Here is a 21,730-nt window from a genome sequence, read left to right on the forward strand (position 1 = left end):
GGGTGGGCTGTGGTGAAGGCCACGCCCCTCCCCTCCCGAGGCGTGCGCCTGCCAATGGCAACGCGTCTTCCTCTTCCCGCCTTTTTCCCCGGCTTTCGAAAATAGAACCTGCGCCGGGGTGAGGAGGGGGCGGGGAACAGTGACTTCACAGAGCAGCGGCGATTGGCTTCACCGTCCCCTTGCCCCGCTCTGATTGGATGGTCTGCAGGCTCTCTGTGGGATTGGCTGATTTCAAAAGTGGGTGTGGCAGTTGTCGCCCGGTGATGGAGGCTGTGCTGTGCGCGGAGCATGGTGAGGAGCGATGGGGTGTCCCGGGTATGAGGGGGGGTCCCAGTCCAGGTCTGACCCGTCCTCCTTTTCTCCGCCCGGCAGGGTCCCTCTGCTTTCTGAAGACAGGCGTCCGCGATGGTCCCAACAAGGGGAAGAGCTTCTACGTGTGCGGAGCGCAGGGCCCGGCGGCCTGCAGCTTCGTCCTCCCGGCGCCGTAAGTGCGGGGCCGGGGGGGGGGGAGGAATATGACACACGACTCTTGAGGGAAACTTAGTGCTATGTCAGCAGTCGTAAACTTTTATTTTATTAGTCACGTAGTCTTTGAGAAGACTCTCCAAGTATTTTGTCCCAAATAATTGTTTTTGCCGTTGCTGTTCCCTGGGCAGCTCGTCTTGTCCTTATTCTTACTCTTTTCCTTTCCTCTTTTCAGTATTCCTGCTTCTCACTGCTTGAGCCATGAGGGATGCATGGTGGAGCTGCAAGTCCTGGTTCAGCAGCAGTACAGAGATGAATACCAGTAAGTTCCTCAAAGCGGAAACAAAGGTTTGTTGTACAGGCTTGAATGCTTGGAATTGTTTGATGGTGGCTGACTTGCAATTTCCATTTTGAATTGAAAAGGCTCATCCAGCATTGAGGTTTTTGCTTAGCATGTTTCAAAATGTTTTCCATTTTTATTAGCAATTATATTCAATGGTATAAACCAAAGCAATCGGCTAATGTTTGTTTTTAACAATTGAACACAGCACTGTGGCTGGGTTCATCCGAGACGCAGACTGGTTGTATCAAATTCACCAATTTTAATTCTGATAAAGTTCTCGCTGCAGTCCTGGTTGGCTGCCAGTTTGCTCCACAGTTGGCCTGTGCAACATAACTAAAAGAATAGCTGTTTCCTTACACCTTGAAATCATAGGACACTTCTGAGGTTCTGAACATAAACAATATTTTTGCCTGAGCAGTTACTTTGTTATTGCTAAAATTAAAAAACAAACAAGCTAAAGCCCTAGGAGTCTTTATCCAGAGAACGATGCTTTTGTAAAAAGCTTTGTTGCCAATGTTCATGGCCTTTTGCTATGCATAAGTCTGGATGTGAATTGCAGATCAAGAGACCTTGTCTGTTATGTTTTTGGTGCGAAACACTTTTTAAAGAATGCGTAGAGTTCCTTTACTGGCTCCTGCAGTTCAAATCTTGTTTTATTCTTCGGTAGGTTGTTTTACCGATGCCTTAAAAGTAAGTTGAATGGGAAGAAATGGTGTGGAAGCATCCCATGGCAGGTATGAATGTTTCATTTGATTATAGTATTGGCTTATTCCAGTATGACTTTTCATTCTGTATACTGTAATCACCTCTGAGACTACATAGTGGGAGGGTTTGTATTTTCTAGCTGAAAAGTGTATCAGCCTGCTGTCTTCAAGGTGAGACTTCTCTTACTTGTGAATTAATCACTGTTCTCCAGTCTTAGAAGAAACTTGTTTTGATCTCTAGCTGTCCTCTTTTCTTGAGGATGATACTGTTGGGACTTGATCTCCAAAAACCATGGGAATGGCAAAGAAAGCAGAACACCAGCAGTTTTGTTTTGTTTTCCCTGTAAAATGTTTATCCCGGTCCTGTTAAAATGATAGGAAAGATGATCATAGAGAATGAAGTTTTACTTGAGATGATCAGGTTGTTATCGGGCTTTAATAATTTCTAAGTTAGCACTTGCTTTGTATATATTGCAGGATCCAAAAGCTACCAAAGTGTCAAAAGCCTTAGAATCCCAGCCCAGCATTGCACCTCTCTTCAATCCCAGTGGCCAAAGAAATCCTTTCAAGGTGATAGACAAGAATTGTGAACCATCATCCTGGAAACAAATTAAGCAAGGAAATGGAGAGGAAAGTAAAGCAAAAGGAGTAAAAGCAGAGAAAGAGAGTGTGCTGATGTCACATAAAGAGAAGAAATCAACCTCTGATTCATCTATAGAGAAAGAGCCTCTAGAAGGACTGAAAACTAAAAAGAAGCAGTCCACGGGAAATAGGAGTGATCCAGAACATAAGGAAGGCACAGCGCCTGGATCTAAACTTGATCCTTCTGAGACCTGGAAAGGGAAAAATACCCTTTTGGAGGAAGAGAAATATGGCGGCAGTGAATCCAAGAAGTCTTCTGAATGTATGGAGAAAGAGCCAGGCGGGAGACTAAAGGTCTTTCCACTAAATCTTGGAAAGCAAAGTACAAGTACCAAGCCTCTAGAGGAGGAGCAGCTCAGAGAGAAAAGCTTAAAAAGCTGCAGGGATAAAGACATTGGAGAGAAAGAATACATTGGTAGGAAGAATGGAGAGACGAAACCGATGTCTAAAGAAGATGCGATTTCCCCAGCAGTACCTCAGTCAGCGTTGCAACATGCTGCCCTGAAGGGAGGAGCAGAGACAGCACTGCCCAAGACACAAATCAGTCCAGGTCTGGGACAGCCTGCTGATAAAGTATCTGACAGTGACACTGATGAAGTAGGAGTTGTTTATTCCTCATCAGGTAAAAGTAAACCTGAGAAATCAGTTGAGGGTTTGCAGTCACGAGAGATTCTTGCAGGAAAATCAGGGAAGAGTGTACAGGGGACATCTTTGCCACAAGCTGTGGCATCACATCACGTGGAAGGACCCCAGGACCCTAAAGCTCTTCACAACCATCTTGTAGTCCAGCTGAAGCAGAAGAAGGTAATTTATTGCACCTGTTATTCCTTTTTTGGTTCTGTGTTCAGGGTGACTTCCCTTACTTGTGACAGGCATCAGAATATGGTATCCTCTCACAGCAGAAACTCAAAATATTTGGATAGTTTAGGAAGGTGGGGCAAGGGAGGGAATTCAGCCTAGGCACAGGCTAGTTGTTTTAAGCCACATGAGACATTTCCGCATAAGATAAAAAAACCTTCTGCATTTGGAGGTGCTCAGTTTTGGCCTGCCTGAGGTTGTGTCTGCCTTTTACCCAGAAAAGATGGAATGGTGCACAGCTGCCTTAACGTTTTTAAATAATGTGGATGTTTCTGGTGGTCTCAATAAACAGTCATAACTGTTGTCCTGCTAGTGTAGAAAGAAACATACAAGCAGGTTGAACTTTGGATGCTTTGAGAGATGTTAAGATTGTCCAAGTCACTTGACTACCTGTTCATCCTGTTTCATAAAAAGGAGGGGGCTGCATCCTTCCATCATTCTGAAGTACATTAACAGTTGGTTTATTTTCTGCTAAAAGACAATTTAATCACACTGAATGGCTCTTAAATGCTTTTTGGAGATTGCAGAACAGTATCAAAATACAAATTACTATGGCATAAGATTAGTGTTTTTAAACTTCTGACTTGATTGTTCTCAGTTGGCAGAGTGCTTGGTAAGCACGCTCTGGTTCTGGATTCTTTTTTACTTTGCAGAGTACATTGGCTACAGTGAACATTCAGTTGCTGCCAGATAAAGGGGAACGGTTATTAAAGCAAGTGCAGGATTTGGAAGCTGCACTTAGTGCTCTTAACATTTTGACAGCAGATACTACTGAAAAAGGTAGGGCTACTTTTGTTTTTTCTCCCCAGAAATTTGCAAAACAGTTTGTCTTACTGTAGTTGTTAATATTGAGGAAAAATAGCATACATCTGTATATGGCATGTAGCCTATATAAAGTTTGTCTGTTGAGATTCACTAAAGATGAAAAGTGTTATTTCAAAGTGTGTGTCTGGGGAAGGATGAATGAAATAACTCAAATGAAGTTTGGTGGCTTCCCAAGAGAGTTTCCTCCCATGGTTAGGACCCAGGGCTAGTTCTGTTTCAGCTTTGACTACATGATTGAGGTAGGCATCCCTCTGAGAACTTGCCACTGAAGTGTTAACTCCCTCTTTGTTGCAGTATGGACCCATGCTGCTTGTGCACCTTTTGGCTGCTGTGTCTGAATGTTCAAGTTACCAGATAAGCAGCTTCCATTGTACCATTCCTGTAAAATGATATCCTAATTCTATTAAGTACTATAATCAATTGTGGAAGAGAGGCATTTTGTTCAGTTGCCTGCATGATCACCTCAACAGGACAGTTAATTTGTAATCATAATATCAGTTGTGTTGATTAAAAGGTCCAGTTTGACAATTCTGGAAACTTAAGATCTCTAGCAAGGAACCGGTAACTCGCAGGACACCACACAACAAGCAATCCCAATGTCTTAGACCAGATCTGGTTTTAGGCAAGACAGACTTTTCCAGAAAAGGGAGAAAAGCTCAGACTTCTTGGCCCATTTGTTCTTGGATGTTTTGATAGTTTTTGTGACCAACACATTGACAAGATAGATGTCTTTAAAAGGAATAAATCCTCTGGGAACTGAGTGCAGAACTGTCCTTGTGTTTGCACTAATCTGATCACAGTTGCAAAGTTCACTGTGTTGGTATAAACCACGTGTTGAAGCTTGAGCTGAACTGCATCGCCTGTCACGTAAGAGCAGGCTGAGAGCATGCATGTTAGCAGTTGTGGTGGCTCAGCTGATGAGATAACCTTCTACCCTGCTGTTAAATCAGTGGGACCCCTTAATGATATTTTGCAAGCAGACCACTAGGCAAAACAAAGGCCCTTCTCTGGGCTGTAATGCAAGGCTCTGAGGTCCATTACGCAATCTTTTCAACCTGCAATTCTTTTCTTCTTAAGGGGAGGATAGCACAAGCAGTGGTTGCCGTGAGGAGTCTTTGCCGAACCCATGTGGGAGGCCAGGCGGTACAAAGTTGATAACACCACTACCGCTCCAGGATCCTACAGCAGGGACCTCTTCAGACTCACACAGTCACCCCTCTGCTGCTGCTCCTTTGGGTTCCAGTGAATATTACAGCCATGGGTTTGGAAGTAAGTGTGGAAAGACTTTGTATCATTAAGGAGAACGCTGGTGAGGACTAATTCTGAAATACTCCTGCAATTTGTGGATATATGTGACAGCAGTAAACTTTTTTTGTTACTATGAGCTGCATACTGCCCCCCAGGCATCTGTAGCCACTGAGATCAATCTCTGAGATGAGGGATCTGCTTGGGAAAGTTAGCTTTGTAAACACATCTCATGCATTATACTGTGTCTTTCCAGTGAACTCTGGTGTGCAGAATCTATATGGAGGAAGAATGACAGAAGACCGAATCAGGGCTGTACACAATGCCACAAGTGAGGCTATTAATCATCTTTACAAATCTCTAGAATCCTGTCCGACAGAGCAGACAGCAGCTGAAGATCCTTCTGGATTGAAGGTGAGTTGGCAAGGATGGAGGATATCACGCTGATGAATGAAGTATAACGTCTGGGTGATACCCTGGAGCATCCTGTCCTTTCACACTTTGAAGTATTTTGCAGTTTTCATCCTACTGGAAGGAGGTGCTCTGATCACTTTCCATCCATGACAGTTGCTTCAGATTGCCAATACTGGTCTTCTACCCTCTTGCTGTGGTGTCTTCAGAATATTTAGTGCTTGACTGAAGAAGTAGTGCCTCAGACAAAGCAACCAACACACAACCATTTGCTTGTACGTGACTGGTAGAGCAGAGGCAGGTGTCTAGTGAGGAACAGACTGAGAACGTTCTTATTGTTCTTTTCTCCCAGTGAGCTAGAAGAAAGTCTTTTAAAAAAGTGTTGCAGATGACCAAGTTCATGCAACCCAACAGACTCCAGAGTAGTCTGTTCTGATTTACCCAAAAGCAGCTCTTTATCAGGTGGTACAGAACCCATAGTTGAGGTTATGTGCACCTCTTGTAGAGGCATGTGACAGTGTGTTGATGTATATATGTTGTCACTTGTCAGATCCTCTTGGGACCTTCTCAGTGCTGGGGAAGGCCATTTAATGTCTTATGATGAGAGCAGGTAGCCCCTCTTCCTGCAGGGGTCTTAGACTTGGTGAGGAAAGTGGCAGTCTTCTCAATCCCTCTCCTTGACAGTGATGCCAAGATAGGCTTGGGTGGATTTTTTACCTGAACGAGCTGCCTTTATGTGCTCTCCGAGCACTGTGAGGTGCTAGGTTGGTTTGTGCATAAACCAGCACAAACAGCAAGACTGATCTATGGTACTGCTGACCTCCTGTCTGCAGGAGTTGCTTATCTTGGGTATCCCCTGTCTGTGGGAAAAGGACAAGTAGGCAAACTCCTTTTAAGATTGTAGTAGGACTGTTCAACTGGATAATTTGGTACAGGAAACAAGTGTGTGAACTTTGTAAGGTGTTTCCTTCAAATCCTCTGTCTCGCCCTCTCAGGTTCCACTGCTGCTGCACCAAAAACAGGCGCTCGCATGGCTACTCTGGAGAGAGAGTCAGAGGCCGTGTGGAGGAATTCTGGGTAAGCAACAGAACAGGAAAGTGGATTTTGGGGGGCGCATTTATGGCAGCGACGATTTGGCACATAACTTACTCGGAGGCCATTAACTAGTTATTTTGTAGGCATGTTGAAGGGGCTTGTTCTTCTGTGACCTTTGACTGATTACAGCTATTAATCCATTACTAAATAATATTCTGAAATGGTCATACGTGTATTTTTATTTCCAGGGTTCCCTAGGGCAATTTCTGTTGCAATATTTACCTCAGTGTAGATCTGAGCTAGGGGAGCTCATTTCTGCAGGTCATCACAACTTCTGTGTGTCTCTTTCCAGCGGATGACATGGGCTTGGGAAAGACTCTAACGATGATTGCTCTCATTCTGGCCCAGAAGCAGCTGAAGCCAGAGAAAAGAAAGGAGACGTTGGAAATATGGCTGTCCAAAAATGGTACAGAATTGTTTCCATCATACAGTACATACATGATGATGCAGTGCCATGTGAAATGCCTAAAGCATTATAGGTTAATGGCCTGTAAAACAACAGACTCTATCTGCTCACTTCTTTTCTGTAGGAAAATTCCATTGGGCTTAATGTTTAATGGACACCCTTGCAAGGCCTTTCTCTTGATCAGTGTCATTTGTTCTTCCATTGAATGTGTAGGATTTCCCAACTCATTCCTTTATATCGTTTTGGGATTTATTTTTTCTTTTTATTGATCAGTTTCCTGAACCAGTTAAAGCCAGCAAAAAGTTTCATAGTTTTTTTCAACATATGCATAGTTTTTGTAGCATAAGGACTTACATTAGTTACTACTTACCTCCCTGTGACTGATTTCCGTCCCCCTCCAAGATTACTTTCATTGTATCCATAGAGTTTACTGACTGTGTGTTTGTTTTTCCTGTGTGGTTCAAAATGGTAACATTTCAGTCTTCTAGAACAGTAAAGAAGAATTTATTTGGGTACTGTGTTCTCAGGAGAGATCAGGGTTAGTTCCTGAATTCTAACCTTTCAGCTTACCCAAAGGAAGCGCACAGATATATAGCCTGAGTGGACAGGAAGCGATGCAATAGTGTTTAAGTAGAGTTTTTTTCCACCCAGAACTAACAGTCCCTAAGAATGCAATGTAGAGATATCCGCTTCACAAACTGTTCTCACAGGAAAAGTGGTCCAATCTTCTTAATTGTCCTGACTTTCTAAAACTTCTGTCTTTGTTGTAATTTAATGTGAAGACATTGAAACCTGTCTGCAATATTTCCCTGCAGATTCCACTGTTATCGCTTCCCACAGCACTTTAATCGTTTGTCCTGCATCCTTGATCCATCACTGGAAGAAAGAGATTGATAAACACGTGGGCTATGGCAAACTGAGGGTTTATTTATACCATGGGCCAAACAGAGATAAACATGCAGAGATGTAAGTGCTAAACCATAAATATGACCAAGAAAAGTAAAATACTACTTAGCAAGAGACTGTGTATGTCAGAGTTGAAATTCAGTGGCTGTAGAATAATGGAAGAACCTGAAGTATGGAAACATGGAGGATCCAGAAGGTCAGGCTGATGTCTGCTGTCAAGGTGTTTGTAGCAAAACCTTTATGACCTGTACCCATGCTGAGTGGTTTTGGTGCAGGCTATTGCTGTTCCTGATAACAAAAAGAGTATATATTCTCCAAAACATTGCTTGCTTGCAGAGATTGTCAGTGGCAGTTTCCTTGTGGTTCTATTTTTTTCTTTTCAGCTGTATGTATAGATCAGAAAATTCATGTTAAGCCATGCTGAGCGGTATTTCTAGGTGCCAGATTCTAAGTAGTGTTCATCTCATGTGGTGTGTGTTCTGTACCATAGACGACTACTGTTGTCTTGAGCTTGCTGAGTCTACTTCTGTAATCCATAAAATGGGGACAATGTGCCCTTCCTGTTTGACTGCTGTGAAGCTCAATTTTCTGTAAAATTCTGAATTTCAGCTCTTGTACAGCTGTGTGGTTCTTAAACCTTGAGCGTGCATTTTGTCTGCCTTGCAAAACGAATTCCTCATTTGTTCTTGCTCCTGACTGATACTTTCCTTTTATGCAGGCTCTCTGAATATGATGTTGTTGTCACAACCTACAGCCTTCTCTCCAAGGAGGTTCCTACAAGCAAAGAGGAGGGGGAAGTCCCTGCTGAGGACTATGATGTGAGGGTGAGAAGCCATATTGTTGATAGATTAATGTTTTGTTCTGAAGTGTTGCAAACCATTATTGTTTCAAGGAGCACCTTATGCTACAGTGAGCAGCAGGTTGAATAATTTTTTTCCCCGTAAGTTCTCTGCTGAGTTTGCACAATAAAAAATAAAGTGATGAGAGAAAGTACTGTGAAGTGCAGAAAGAGAGCAGGGAAAAATATTGACAAGAAATCTGTTCTATAGTAATGTAGAATACACTACATTGAATATAATTGAAATGTCTTAAAAAGTAATTTTAAGAGTGCAGGATGAATCTCATGCTCCTCCTTTTGAGGTGAGACCATGAAGGAACACTAGAATCTTCTGTTGGTGTTCTTTGCTGAAGCACCAACATTGCTTTAAACTACCAGAAAACTGTTGCAATCTAGATCTTGCTCTTAAAGCAAACAGGCCTTTGAATTTCCTGAAACTTCAAGGTGGCACCTGTAAAACTGTAGGGAGATCCTGCATTTAAAAGTACATTATATGCCCTAATAGAATAATTATACGTGTTCCTTTGTCCCAGCCTAGCCAAATTGTACTGATATGGAATATCTCTTGGGAGGGAAGAAGCAATAAAATGTTAAAAGCAAGAAAAACAGCAAAAAATTAGAAGTTGTCATCAAGAACAGGCAAATGTTATATTCTTTGTCTTATGATCTTTCATGGAAGCTTTAGAGAGATGATTTTTTTGAGAGCACCTCTTACCTGACAGCTCAGATTACTGCTTACTAACATCAGGAAATTGCTTCTTGCTGGAAAAACATGTTTGCTTCTGGCATTTTAGAGAGCCTAACAAGGTCATTGTGCTGGGTTATAGTCTGCTTTTTCTTTCAGAGTGGGTCATCTCCCTGTTCCCCTCTGCTCAGGGTAGCTTGGGCTCGAGTTATATTGGATGAAGCTCACAATATCAAAAATCCAAAGGTTCAAACCTCTATAGCTGTGTGCAAACTGAGAGCCAGTGCCAGATGGGCTGTCACCGGGACGCCAATACAGAACAACTTACTGGACATGTACTCTCTCCTGAGGTAAGCTGGCTACATGTGGACAGGGCTCCAATTCCAGTAATTCTTCACTGATGAAGTGCTGAAGTTGTTTCTAAGTTTGAGAGGCTTCTGAGATGTGTGGGGTAGCAAGACTAGTTATCTTAACACTTCAGGCACTGGATTGCAAAGGCTGTGGCTGAGGCATTGAGCAAGGCTGACCACATGTCTACTGTTGCATGAAGCTATTCTGCTTTCATAGAGGACAAAGGGGAAATTGTGTCAGATCTCCTACATGTCCAAGATGAATATCCACAATACCAATTTTAATGAACAGAAGTTTTGTGCAATAATCCTTCTTCCTACCAGGGCAGCCTGGGAAGACCTTATTAAAGAGCATTGTGCTACAAGGGCACTGAAGGAAAGCATGAAAACTTTGGCTTCTCTAAACAAATGATAAACAGGTTAAACTCTGTGCTCCTCATTGCTGACAAGAAAAAGTTTATGAAGGGTGCTGGAGAACTGGAGACTTACATTTGAAATTAATTTTGGATAATTTAATTCTCAATTAGGAGGTACAGGAGTTTGAAATAACAAATGACTATGCTTTTTGGTGAGTGCCTGTGCTTCTTGATGCCCTTCATTTGCTGATGATGCTTGAGACATAATGAGCAAAGAGGAAGAGATGGGTATAGAATCAGAAAGATGCTTTCGCTGTGCTAGTGATGGTAAGACATTTGATCAAACCAGTTATTGGTATCATTACACTGGAAGTCTTTTACTGCTCCTGGAAGTTGTGGTTCAACTGGAAGTGGTTTGTTTTGGATCACAAGGAATTTGGTTCTGGTCATTCAGGAGTAACTGAAGAACTCTTCTTACCTTGGTATGAAGTTTCCTTCCCTTATGCTGTAGGTTTCTACGTTGCTCTCCTTTTGATGAGTACAAGGTGTGGAAGTACCAAGTAGATAACAACACAAAAAAGGGAGGAGAGAGGCTGAGTCTGTTAACCAGGAGCCTCTTATTACGGAGAACTAAGGACCAGCTGGATTCAACTGGCAAGCCCTTGGTAAGAACTTCACCCTCCACAACTAGACAATCATTCCATTACTTTCCTTGCAGCAGCCAGTCAGTTCTTTACATGCATAAGTTTGTTAATGGGTGGGGTTTACTGTCTATTGCAGTCTCTTGAGCAAGAGGAGTTGAATGCCTGTGTGATGCTTTGATGGCTTATCCAGAGGCAGAAAAATAAAGAAACTTTTTGGTTATAAGTCACGTGCAGAGGAGAATATGTTAAATAATTGCAAGTAGATGCCCAGTTACTGGAAAGTTAGTCTAGGTCTCTGAGCTAGCCTAGATCTCTGAGAATCAAAGCTGCTGCATGTCAGATGGATTTAGTGCGTGCAGGGGCATCGCCTTTCTGCATTACTCTTTTTACAAATAGTCCATTAAAGTGAGTATTAGATTACTGGTGTGTCTATAAGCTGTTAAAAGGTATAGCTTTAGTGTACTGTCTGATTCTGAATGCGGAACTTAGAAGCTACTTTTACAACACAATAAATGATTCCCTCCATGTGGAAGTCAATGCCTAGTTGCTCATGCCTTTTGTTGTCAGATAATTTGTGTCAGTTTAACCCTACTGACCAGCAGCTAAAACAACCATGCAGCCATTTGCTTGCTTCCCCCTCCCCCTCCTCCCAGTGGGATGGGGAAGAGACTCAAAAAGGGGGGGGGGGAAAGCAAGACTCATGGATTGAGATAAAGACAGTTTAATAGGATAGAAAAGGAAGATCAATAATAATGATAGAATATACAAAACAAGTGAACAACACAATTTCTCACCACCTGAAGCAGATGCTCAGCTACTTCCCAAGCTGCCCTGCCTCCTGGCCAACCCCCAGTTACATATGCAGCATGATGTCATATGGTATGGAATATCCTGTTGGCCAGTTTAGGTCAGCTGTCCTGGCTCTGTCCCCTCCCAGCTTCTTGGGTGCCTCTTGCGTTCTCGTCGGCAGGGCAGTATGAGAAGCCGAAAAGTCCTTGACTGCTTGGCAACAACTAAAATATTAGTGTGTTGTCAACATTATTCTCATCCTAAATCCAAACCACAGCACTATACCAGCTGCTAGGAAGAAAATTAACTCTATCCCTGCCAAAATCAGGACAACTTGGAATAAAGATTATCATCTTAAGTATTAACCAGGCTACTTGGAGTTCTGTAAGTATCTATATTGTGTCATAATTGCATTAATATGAATAATGAAGAAACAAACAGCTATCTTCTGAAACTTAGAATACTGTGTTAAATCTTGGAACACTGCTGTTTGTGATGCCATATAAGATTTTTGCACTATATACATCTGATCCCGCGTATTTTTATTTTAGGTATCTCTGCCACAGCGTAGCACGCAGTTGCATCAGTTAAAACTTTCAGCAGAGGAACAATCTGTGTACAATGTGCTTTTTGCAAGATCCAGGTATGAATGTGGAAAGAGATAGGGTATTTTGTGGTTTTGTTTTCTACTGGTGTGAAAAATTGGAAAGAGAACTCCACTTAAGATGAGAAGAGCTTTTGGACAAATTCCTGTTAATTTTTTCCCTTTCTGACTACCTGTCAAGCATGTTTCAAAATATATCACGTTCTAGTTAAACAAAACTGGGTTTTTTTGTGATCATTTGTGACTGAATGATTAATGAAACCTTTCTTATCTTAATGCGTCACCAGCTTGCTTGTTACACACAGGTTCCTCTTGCCTTTTGTTTTTCTTTCCTGCTGTAAATCCCACAGTCTTTGTCCTGTTTTTCCAGGTCAACACTACAATCCTACCTAAAGAGACAAGAACAGAAAAATGAAGGCAGAGAGTATGCTGGTGGTAACCCGTTTGAGAAAGGTTTGAGCACACCCTCCCCTGAAAACATTTGCGGAAATGACTCTTAAGTGTGCAATTAAGGAGTGGGAACAGACCTGGCCACATGGGATCAGGACTTAGACATTCTTTGGAAAATGCTTTGCTGCTCCCCTGATGTTAGAAGAATCCTACCATAGTATTCCAAAAGTCTGTTCTCGCTATCGTGGCTCTGGGCAAATCTCTTAACCTCCCTGGTTCTAAAATTCCCTTCTGAAATAAAGATCTAATTGCTCAGAGAAGAGATGTATCAGTATAAGGTATGTGATACTCTCATTTGTCTTGTTGTCTTGTTGTCTTTTTTTTTTTAATTTTATGTTGGGTTTGATAGGTTCCTATGCTAAATCAGGTATTTGGTTGGCTGTTGATTCTTGTCTCTTATTGATGAAACTTGCTGGAGTTGGCTGGGCAGTGGTTGGAAATGCCCCCTGGAGTTCTTCATGTTTTGTCTTCCTTTCTTGGCAGTTGCACAAGAGTTTGGGATGAGTCAAAAGGAATTTCTAGCAGGCTCCCAAAGTGCCTCCCAGGTCTCAAGTACCGTCCACGTCTTGTCCATGCTGTTGAGGCTCCGTCAGTGCTGCTGCCATCTCTCCTTACTGAAAGTGGTAATTGCATTGTATTGTAGTGGTGTGGGGGTTTTTTGTGGAGATTTTTTAAGTGTTTGTGTAAGTTAACAGACTTTAACACCCTTGCATCCCTTAGCTAGGGGTCTACGAACCAAGCCATTTCTAGGACTGTGTGTTTTAGAGACCGAGAGGTTTTAGATGGGCATACGTCCTACTGAAGAGCTCCCTAGCATGACCTGTGTGGGCAGCTATGTCTCTGGAAATATCTTTATTCAGATAAAAGAAATAGGATTTTAATGGCCAAGTCGTTGTCTTAATCTTAACCTAGTCTTGAAAAGTGCACAAGTCCACAAGTGTAGGCTGTTTCAAAGCCTTGTGTGTTGGTGAGCTCTGTAAGCGCCTTGACTGAAGTTGCCTTGCATGAAGTAGACTAATCTCTCTGAAGTTCTTTGCTCTGTCATAGAGAGCAGCTGTAGAATAAGTCAAGATACTGAGGGAACAGGCAAGGATTTATCTTCTAACATCTTTAATCCTGCAATTGTTAAATGCTATGGGAGGGGGAATCTGTGGAGACTGGACCACAGAAAGTGGTTAAGCTCACATGCTTTCCCTATGCTGCCCCTTCTTGGGGCAGAATAAGGGGCCAAAGGGATTGTCAGTCTGACCCAATAGTGTTTCTTAATTGTTCTGTTTTCATATTGCATAGCTTTCTTCAAACATTGTGTAGACTGTGGATCAGTACTGAATTTGATCTCAGGCTTGACTGTGATCCCTTATTACATTGCTTTCTCTCCCACAGGCTCTGGACCAAGCTAACTTGAACAGTGAAGGTCTTTCCCTCTCCATTGAGGAACAACTTAGTGCTTTGACCCTGTCTGAGCTCCAGACTCCTGATTCCAAGTCAACAGTCTACCTTAATGGCACAGCTTTTAAAACAGATATCTTTGAAATCACCAGGGAGAGCACCAAGGTATCCTGGTTGTGGTTTTCTTACCTTCCTTGAGAAGCTTGGATTTCAGCACTTTGCCTTTTAAATTGTTAATGAATTGTCACACCTTGGTAATTGCAGATCAGGCTAAATTGGCAATTTAGATGAAATCAGGTGAGGAGATTGATAGTCTGCTGAACCCCTTCTGGGAAGGCTCCAACTTACCAGATGTTGATGGCTACTGCCAGTATAGCTGTGAGAATCTGACTGTGCTGAAAATCTGTCAGTGCAAATCTTGAGCACTGGATTCACAGGACTTTAGAAGAGCATGCATGTAAGAGCATAGTGCTTGTGAAGAGCTAGAAAAAATGGGATGGCAGCAAGAGAAGAGGTGGCAGTAACTTGGCTTCTCATAGGAAGGTTGGAATCTATAAAACATGTTTGTATGATTTGATTTCTTAACCCTGTTTTCCATGGTGGGGGTGTTCCTACTACAAACTATTAAAATATCTTGAAAGTCTGAGCATGGAAGAAATTCCAGTTGAAGAGTTATTTTGATCACTTCCTATTTTACTGAAGAATAGCCAAGCATGAGCTGGGTTATGACAGCAAGCAGACTAACTTTTTTTTTGTCCTGCAGATAGCTCACCTCTTGGCTGAACTGAAAGCTATTCAGAGTCAGTCTGAGTCTCAGAAAAGGTTAGTAAACGCGTCCTTCAGTCACAGTGATTGAGAGAAGCATCTCTGTTGACAGCAGCAGAAATAGTTTAAAACAATTGAATACAAAACTCCTGGTATGGTAAAATGGTGGCACTACTGCAGTAGTTGAAAGCAGATTTTTAGGGGAGGTGGAAAAATCCAAGACAAAAGAAGGTAGTTTAAGATGTAGGTAAGTGTAAACATAAGGGAATGTGTGAGGATCATCAGGCCTTGAGGCCCAGGAGGACTCTCTTTTTCTCCATAGAATGAATTAGGAATAATTTGTTTGCACTGAGAAATATTTGCCTTCAGCTCTGCAACACCACCACCTAAAAAAAAGTGGAGGAATAAAGTAGTGGTTAAAACTGAACCTGATTGATATAAAGGAATGCATTGATCAGAGGACAAGTGTTGCTGAAGTCCTGCAGCTCTTGCTGTGCAAGTTCTGTCTGTCTTTGCTCTGCACCAGGCTGCAGTGTTACAGTTTTTTCTGCTTGTTTTTGTTAAATAATGTAGAACGCAAGTACAGGTCTGTGGCTGCAAAGTAGTTATACCTGTTTTATGTTGTGGTGGGTTGGAAGGGGAAGCCCTGTTCTTGGGCAACTCCAGAGTTCCACCATAGATAGAAAGCTTTTTCCCAAAGTCTTTTCCAAAAAGCATTCCCACCATAAGAATGGGAACACCAGCCTTACTTTTGTTCCCTACCAAAAAGCTATCAAACAAATTTTTGCCTCCCAAACTGTTTAATCCAAAAAATACGGGGAGTGAGAGGCCCAGGAGAATCCAAGTTTAGTGTTGCTATTGATTCATTTTGCAGAAAAAGTTCAGAATTGTGATTGGTAGGTGGCAAGGTAAAATCCAAAAATAGAGGCGAAAGACTCCTTAGACTTAACTTCTCTGAAGGTTATTGGGCATTAGGCTTCCACAGCAGATTCCACCACTACACCTACAGGTGAATCCCTTTCTGAATTGGGAAGGGATTGGCTCCAGTTTGTAGTGGAAGAGAGTGCCTGAATCATTGTCTTGTCTTGGGTGAGACACTGCAATAACCAAACTGTTACAGTACACACAAACTTGTTCTAAACTCCGTTTTCTCTCTCTCTCTCTCTCTTCAGTGTTGTCGTCTCTCAGTGGACAAGTATGTTGAAAGTTGTGGCTGTGCATCTCCAGCGACTAGGGCTGAAGTACGCAACAGTGGATGGCTCTGTCAATCCTAAACAGAGAATGGATGTGGTAGAAGAGTTCAATAACAATCCCAAAGGGCCTCAGGTATGCAATCAGAGTAGGGAAATTGGTTACTAGTGCTGCTATGAGCAGCTGTGATAGCTGACTTCATGATTCAGTTTTCTACTTTAATTTGGACCGCTAGGTGCCAAGATCAGCAGGGAAAGAGGTAACTAAAAACAAATGTACATCTTATAATGGGCAGGAGCAGCTGCTAAAAAGCTCCTTTTGATGTTAACCTCCTGTACTGAGATCATCTGACTCCAAAGCTAGTTCAAAGGTTGTCCAAATCTTCGGTGTGTTCAAATATGTTTTTGCCACCGATTGTAATGTGGAAGACGTGGGGCCAATTAGCTCTACGTAGAGCAGGTTGGTTGTTTCCAGCTCATTCTTCTGCATTGGAAGATGTTTCTTTATGTATATCATCTGCTTGCCAAGGAACCTGTAAGACTTTCTTGCTGTTTTCCAACACATCAGATACTTTTTGCCAGACTAATCTTTTTGAGAAGAGAGGATGACAATTGAATCTGTGAATGAGGCTAAAATTAACAAGAACATATCTCACCTTGGTATAAAGATAGGAAGATTGGGATTGGGGCAAGAGAAGTCATAGTTTTGCACACATCCCCAATAAGATGATCTCGTGTGATGACTTTCATTTTTGAGTTGCTGGGGTTTGGTGTGGGGGGGTGTGTTTAAATACTGATGAACTACAGTGTGTTGGCTTCTTGAAAATGGCTTCTAGTCTGAAATTTTGGCTGAGGGAAGGAAGCTTGCCAGCTGATTAAAGATACCTGAATCCAAAGGAATTGTTCATAGTGATTACACTTTCATCTGGGCACTGATGTTCCTGTGATTAAGGCAGGTCAGGCTGTCTCCTCTGAGAATGGTTCTCTGACTGGAAGGGGAGAAGGCAGTGCATTAGCTTGTGTTCTTTGCTGGACTTCTTGAACAAGCTGCTATCTACAAAACAGATATTTCTCCTTCTAGCTTTGAACTTAGAGCTGGCAGAAATCTGCCTTTGTTTATGAATAGCTGACCCTTAAACAAGATCAGGGTTTTAAGGTACCGTACTATGAAAATGAGTAATATATATAGCAAGTGTCTCTGTCCTTAATTGAGTTCTCTTCCTGTTGTACAAGAAATCGTCTCTAAATTGACCATCTGCTATATCCCCATTCCTTCTCAGCTACTCGTCTTTTTCTAAAAATTAGATTATGTAGAAACTGTGATAAAGTAGCAGGCCATTTTGGCCCAGTTGCCTGTGTTTACGTAATCATTATTGTTAGTTAATTCAGAGTTGGTGCCGATTGGTCCCATTGTTGGCAACAGACTGTCATTAGAGAGGCTGGTTGTTTGAGTGGGACATGGCGAGAGTCTGAACTTTTCAGTCCTTTCTCTAGTCTGTAAAAATACATAATAAATATACACATGTAAATGATAAACAGATCCTTTGGTTCAAATTAATATGTGGAGTTTATGAAGTATTAATTTTCTGGAAACAAGCTCCTTAATTTAACTCTCTTTTGGCCTTTGAAGGTAATATTGGTCTCGTTGCTGGCTGGAGGCATTGGCCTGAACTTGACTGGAGGAAACCACCTCTTTCTCCTTGATATGCACTGGTAAAGAGAAATAAAAGTTCCATCTTGGAGGATATATGTAGGGCACGCTGCTTGCTTTCTCACCATGTGTATTGTGATGCCCAGTACAACTGGGTTAGGAGGGAAGTGTTTAGCTGAGAGTGAAGACTGGTGATTAGTTGTGGAAAAGTTATTACAGCCTTCTTCCAAGACACTCTGATTTGTCAACCCAGCACTCGCAGAGTACTCACCGCCACGAATACAGTTCTGTAGGTGTGTTTAAAAAAAAAAAAAAAAAAAAGAGAAGGATAAAATCCAAAGAAGCAAGTACACAGTCTGTATCACAAAAGGATACTGGGGATTTGGCAGTCCCTGGCTTAATTTCTTACAGTAATGACAATGGTGCAGTAATGCCTACAGGGAACTTGTCTTGAAACAAATCAACTGTGTTGAGCGTAGTCAGTAGTCAGGCATACCTAGTGTAACTTGGGGCTTTACAGGGCTATGAAAATAGTGCATATGAGCTCCTAATATTTATGTTGTGTCTCATCAAAGTCAGAATCACAATTTTTTTGAACTAAATGTTGCTCGTGGGAACTTACAAAGCAAACTAACGTGCTTCAGTACAAAACCAGCTGCTGAGTAGCAGCATTAAGGAGATGTTTGTACAATATGGAAGTTATGCCAACAAATATTCTCTGTAACCATGTGTCAAACAGAACCATTTCTTACTTAAATATTCTTGAGTGAAGGCTTCTTTTAATGGAGTTTGCCTGCCTTCTTCACACTCCTCTTTCCTCACCAGCTACTCGGCTTTCTCCAAGTACTAACTATTGGCTAGAAATATGGGGCTACATGGAACAGTGGTCTAATTCACACAGCTGACTTTGTGTGGAGCTGTAGCATACTTCTACCAAGGGCAAAGGGAAATACAGTTGGGGTGATTATTGGCGATCAAGCTAGTAAACCTAAGGTAACCTGGGAGCAGTTTTAGTTCTACAGAAGGCAGTGACAGGATGCTCTAGAGGCAGGTAAATGAGGCAAGCTTTGATATTTCAATTATTCCTGAATATAAGCCCTTAAGTTTTGTTTTTTTGGTTTTTTTTTTTTTGTTTTTTACCTGGCAGGAATCCTGCTCTTGAGGACCAGGCATGCGACCGCATTTACCGAGTGGGGCAGCAGAAGGATGTTGTGATACACAGGTCAGGATTTTCCTTGGCAGTAAATGAGGCTGTTGCTGCTCATGTACTGCCTGGCTTTAGTTGGTGAGACAAGGCCTTAGTTTGAGGTTTGTTTCTTTACCTAAAGCTAGGTACAAGGTCTGACGGTGGGATTGGGGTTTAGGCACCAAGGTAGAGACCACATGAAAATGTTTCGATGCGGCACTTGCCTGCATGTTGTTGTCTTGATAGCTAGCAGTGGCTTATTGTTTTTCAGCCTTTGGTTTTGTGAGAATGTCCTGTTCAATCCTGAAGCAATTTGGGCACCAAACCATTTCTCTTTTCTTATTGAGTGGAGATTTTTCACCATGCTCCCTAAGCCTGGACCTTTCTAATATCACTAACATAAACATACTAGAGCACTTCTAATAAGTGGCAAAGTTGGCTTTTAGAAAAAGGATCCGTAATTGTAAGTACTAAAAGGCTAGCTTACTTATTGTAAATGCACAGCAAATTCAAAGAAACTGGAATCTAAAATACTGTTTTGTGTATGATGCTTTTAGTATAATAGGTGCCATCAGTTATCAAACAATCATTACAGGATTTTGTCACTGAATTACTATTGTTTCAGATGACCAAAGTTGAGGCCTAAAGTACACCAGACTTTTATTTGAAAGGTTACAATATTTGGATATGAGAACAGCTGTTTTCTGTGCACAGGTATATTTTTGTCAGTCTCATAACAGGCTGTTAATTTTTAAGTGAGATAAGTCTTTGGAAGCGTGCTGGGGAAGTACTGATATAATGCTGACACTTTTTCCTTGCAGTTGAGATGATGTGGCTTTGTTGCTTTTGCGGGTTTTTTTTAGGTTTGTCTGTGAAGGAACGGTAGAAGAAAAGATCGTACAACTCCAGAAGAGGAAGAAAGTTCTTGCCCAGCAGGTGCTGTCAGGAAAAGGGGAGGCCTTCACTAAGCTTTCTCTGGCTGACCTCAAAATCCTCTTCGGCATATAATTATTCTTTACAATACGCAATGGAAAGTGATTTTATATCTACAAGTAACTGCAAACTTCAACGAAGGACTGCTGTTTTAAGGTGGTCACTTACTTTGCACAAATAACTACATTCTTGTAACTGTTCCAGGACGAGAAGTGGTCAACTTCAGGAATTTTGTTTTAATACTAAAATTAGATTGTTTATCCAAAGGTTAATAAAATTATAAATTAAGCTATTGTTTTAAAACACTTTTGAATAAATATTAAAAACAAACTTTTTTTTTTTGTTTCTTACGCATGCTTTTTAGTTAGAAAACTATCTTTCCTCTTCGGGCCAGGAGAAGCACAGGTGTAAGTGAAACAAGAACAATAGAGGTAAGCGTGAGGTAGGAAAGTGCATAGGTTGGGTGGGCATGAAGGAAGCAAAAAAAAATTTTGAGCATGATACTGTAAGAAGACTATATAAACTTTAGAATATATAAGTAACAAAATTAAGGAAGGACTTAGAGGAATACTTCATTTTCTCTTTTGTTCCTTAGGAGGAATTTTATATCTAAGTGAAGAAGCATTTCTCTACCCTGCTCAAAATATTTATTCAAACAGGGAAGTAGACTTTTGTTATGTTCCTATGAAACAGTACCTGAATTCCTGATTGTTGTGGTTTGTCTTTCTGAGTACTAAATGGTGTAACGTTTCCTTGGTGCAAACCTTTTAATGTATAGACTATTCTTCCTTAGAAGATGCTCTCATTTTTTTTAATAGTTGATGAGTTGCAAGTCCTTGATTAATCGTTTGTATTCTGTCTCCTATCAGAAGTGGTATGTGCAGGTGAGTGAAGTTTCTAGGCAAATATTTGGTTTTTTATTGGTAATGCATCTTCCCTGCTTCCATCTCCCTCTGCTGAGTCCCTGGTGGTATCCACTGTATATTCTGGTTTTCTCATGATTACGCTGTTTCTCTGGGATTTGGCCCAGTTCCCATAAGTTCCATACCAAACGAGGACCTTCAAAGAGTTTATTTCTAATGCTAAGTGGTAGAATGTGACCCCTTAGAGTGCTGATAGGAAACTAGATATTGGATCCTACATGGTCGTTCCCTGTGGAATAAGAATAGCATTTGGTAGCCTTTTGAGTGCAGGAGAGACCTTCAGGTTCCTGTTAGTACAACAGTGTCCTGGTGCAGTATGATACGGCTGTGTTAGTAATTTCTCTTACCTGCCTAGACATGATGAGCAAGTGAAGCTGTGGGATTATTCCGATTTATTGCACAGATACAGGGGCTGTGGGGCACAAAAATAGTAGTTTGTATTTTTTGAGTGTGAATTCAACCATGGTGGAAGTGCCTTGAGCAGCTCTCAGAGCCAAGGGAGGCTGTGCAACTTGAACAATTTAAACTTAATCTCAGTTTGGGGAACACAGTGCACTGCTCATTTGCCTTGCTGTGCTGGTTTTCTGGAAAACATATCAGAACATCTGGTCTCTTCCACAAAACATGGACTAACTTTCCAAAAGTGCTTTATTTTGGTTTGGATGTTTGCATGAGCAGAACTTGGGTTATAGTTTTCACGTGCACTGTGGTCTGAGCTCCTCTCCCTTTCCTTGAAGCTACTGTTAGCCTAGGACGCTTCCGTCTTTAAGGTGTATTACTTAATACAGTTTAAATCGATCTCTTGTACGCATTATCCCTTTGTTCTGTGTGTCTTCCTTTGGCTGAATGTAACTGTTGTCTCAGTGCAGTGTAACTGTTAGGTGTATTGGATATTGCCCTGGGCATGAATTGCTTTTTCTATTTGTATGAGGTTCTCTCTGGGAAAGGGCTTCAGCCTTTAAGAAATGCGACTAACTGATGGGATATGAAGTCACATTCGGCTTAGTTCAGAGAAATTCTGAAGCTGAGAGTCTAGCACGTACCTCTAGATACCATTGTCTGATATGGCAAATTAAT

The 21,730-nt window shown here is 41.6% G+C and overlaps 1 protein-coding gene across 2 annotated transcripts; it reads left to right on the forward strand.

Moving 5' to 3' along the window:
• Positions 1-258: 258 nt before the first annotated feature.
• TTF2 (transcription termination factor 2) lies at positions 259-20,060 on the forward strand. 2 transcript variants are annotated; one of them, XM_054807189.1, is made up of 23 exons: positions 259-291; positions 373-484; positions 701-787; positions 1,476-1,542; positions 1,990-2,958; positions 3,666-3,792; positions 4,915-5,106; positions 5,339-5,496; positions 6,489-6,570; positions 6,881-6,994; positions 7,810-7,960; positions 8,619-8,724; positions 9,583-9,773; positions 10,641-10,794; positions 12,114-12,205; positions 12,537-12,619; positions 13,100-13,239; positions 14,000-14,170; positions 14,769-14,827; positions 15,943-16,096; positions 17,591-17,673; positions 18,759-18,833; positions 19,661-20,060. In XM_054807189.1, the coding sequence occupies exons 1-23, from the start codon at positions 264-266 to the stop codon at positions 19,803-19,805; spliced, it is 3,540 nt and encodes a 1,179-aa protein (XP_054663164.1). In that variant the 5' UTR covers positions 259-263; the 3' UTR covers positions 19,806-20,060. The 2 variants fall into 2 exon arrangements, with proteins under 2 accessions (XP_054663164.1, XP_054663174.1); XM_054807199.1 differs by lacking the exon at positions 18,759-18,833.
• The last annotated feature ends 1,670 nt before the right edge of the window (positions 20,061-21,730 follow it).

Source organism: Grus americana, chromosome 1 (assembly GCF_028858705.1).
Source record: "Grus americana isolate bGruAme1 chromosome 1, bGruAme1.mat, whole genome shotgun sequence".
Taxonomy (NCBI): domain Eukaryota; kingdom Metazoa; phylum Chordata; class Aves; order Gruiformes; family Gruidae; genus Grus; species Grus americana.

Bases quoted from the DNA above. Each gene is read 5' to 3' on its own strand.
- TTF2 (XM_054807189.1), top strand. From the start codon at position 264: ATGGAGGCTGTGCTGTGCGCGGAGCATG. The intron at 788-1,475 runs GTAAGTTCCTCA...ATTCTTCGGTAG, and splicing joins CAGTACAGAGATGAATACCA to GTTGTTTTACCGATGCCTTA. The intron at 5,107-5,338 runs GTAAGTGTGGAA...GTGTCTTTCCAG, and splicing joins TTACAGCCATGGGTTTGGAA to TGAACTCTGGTGTGCAGAAT.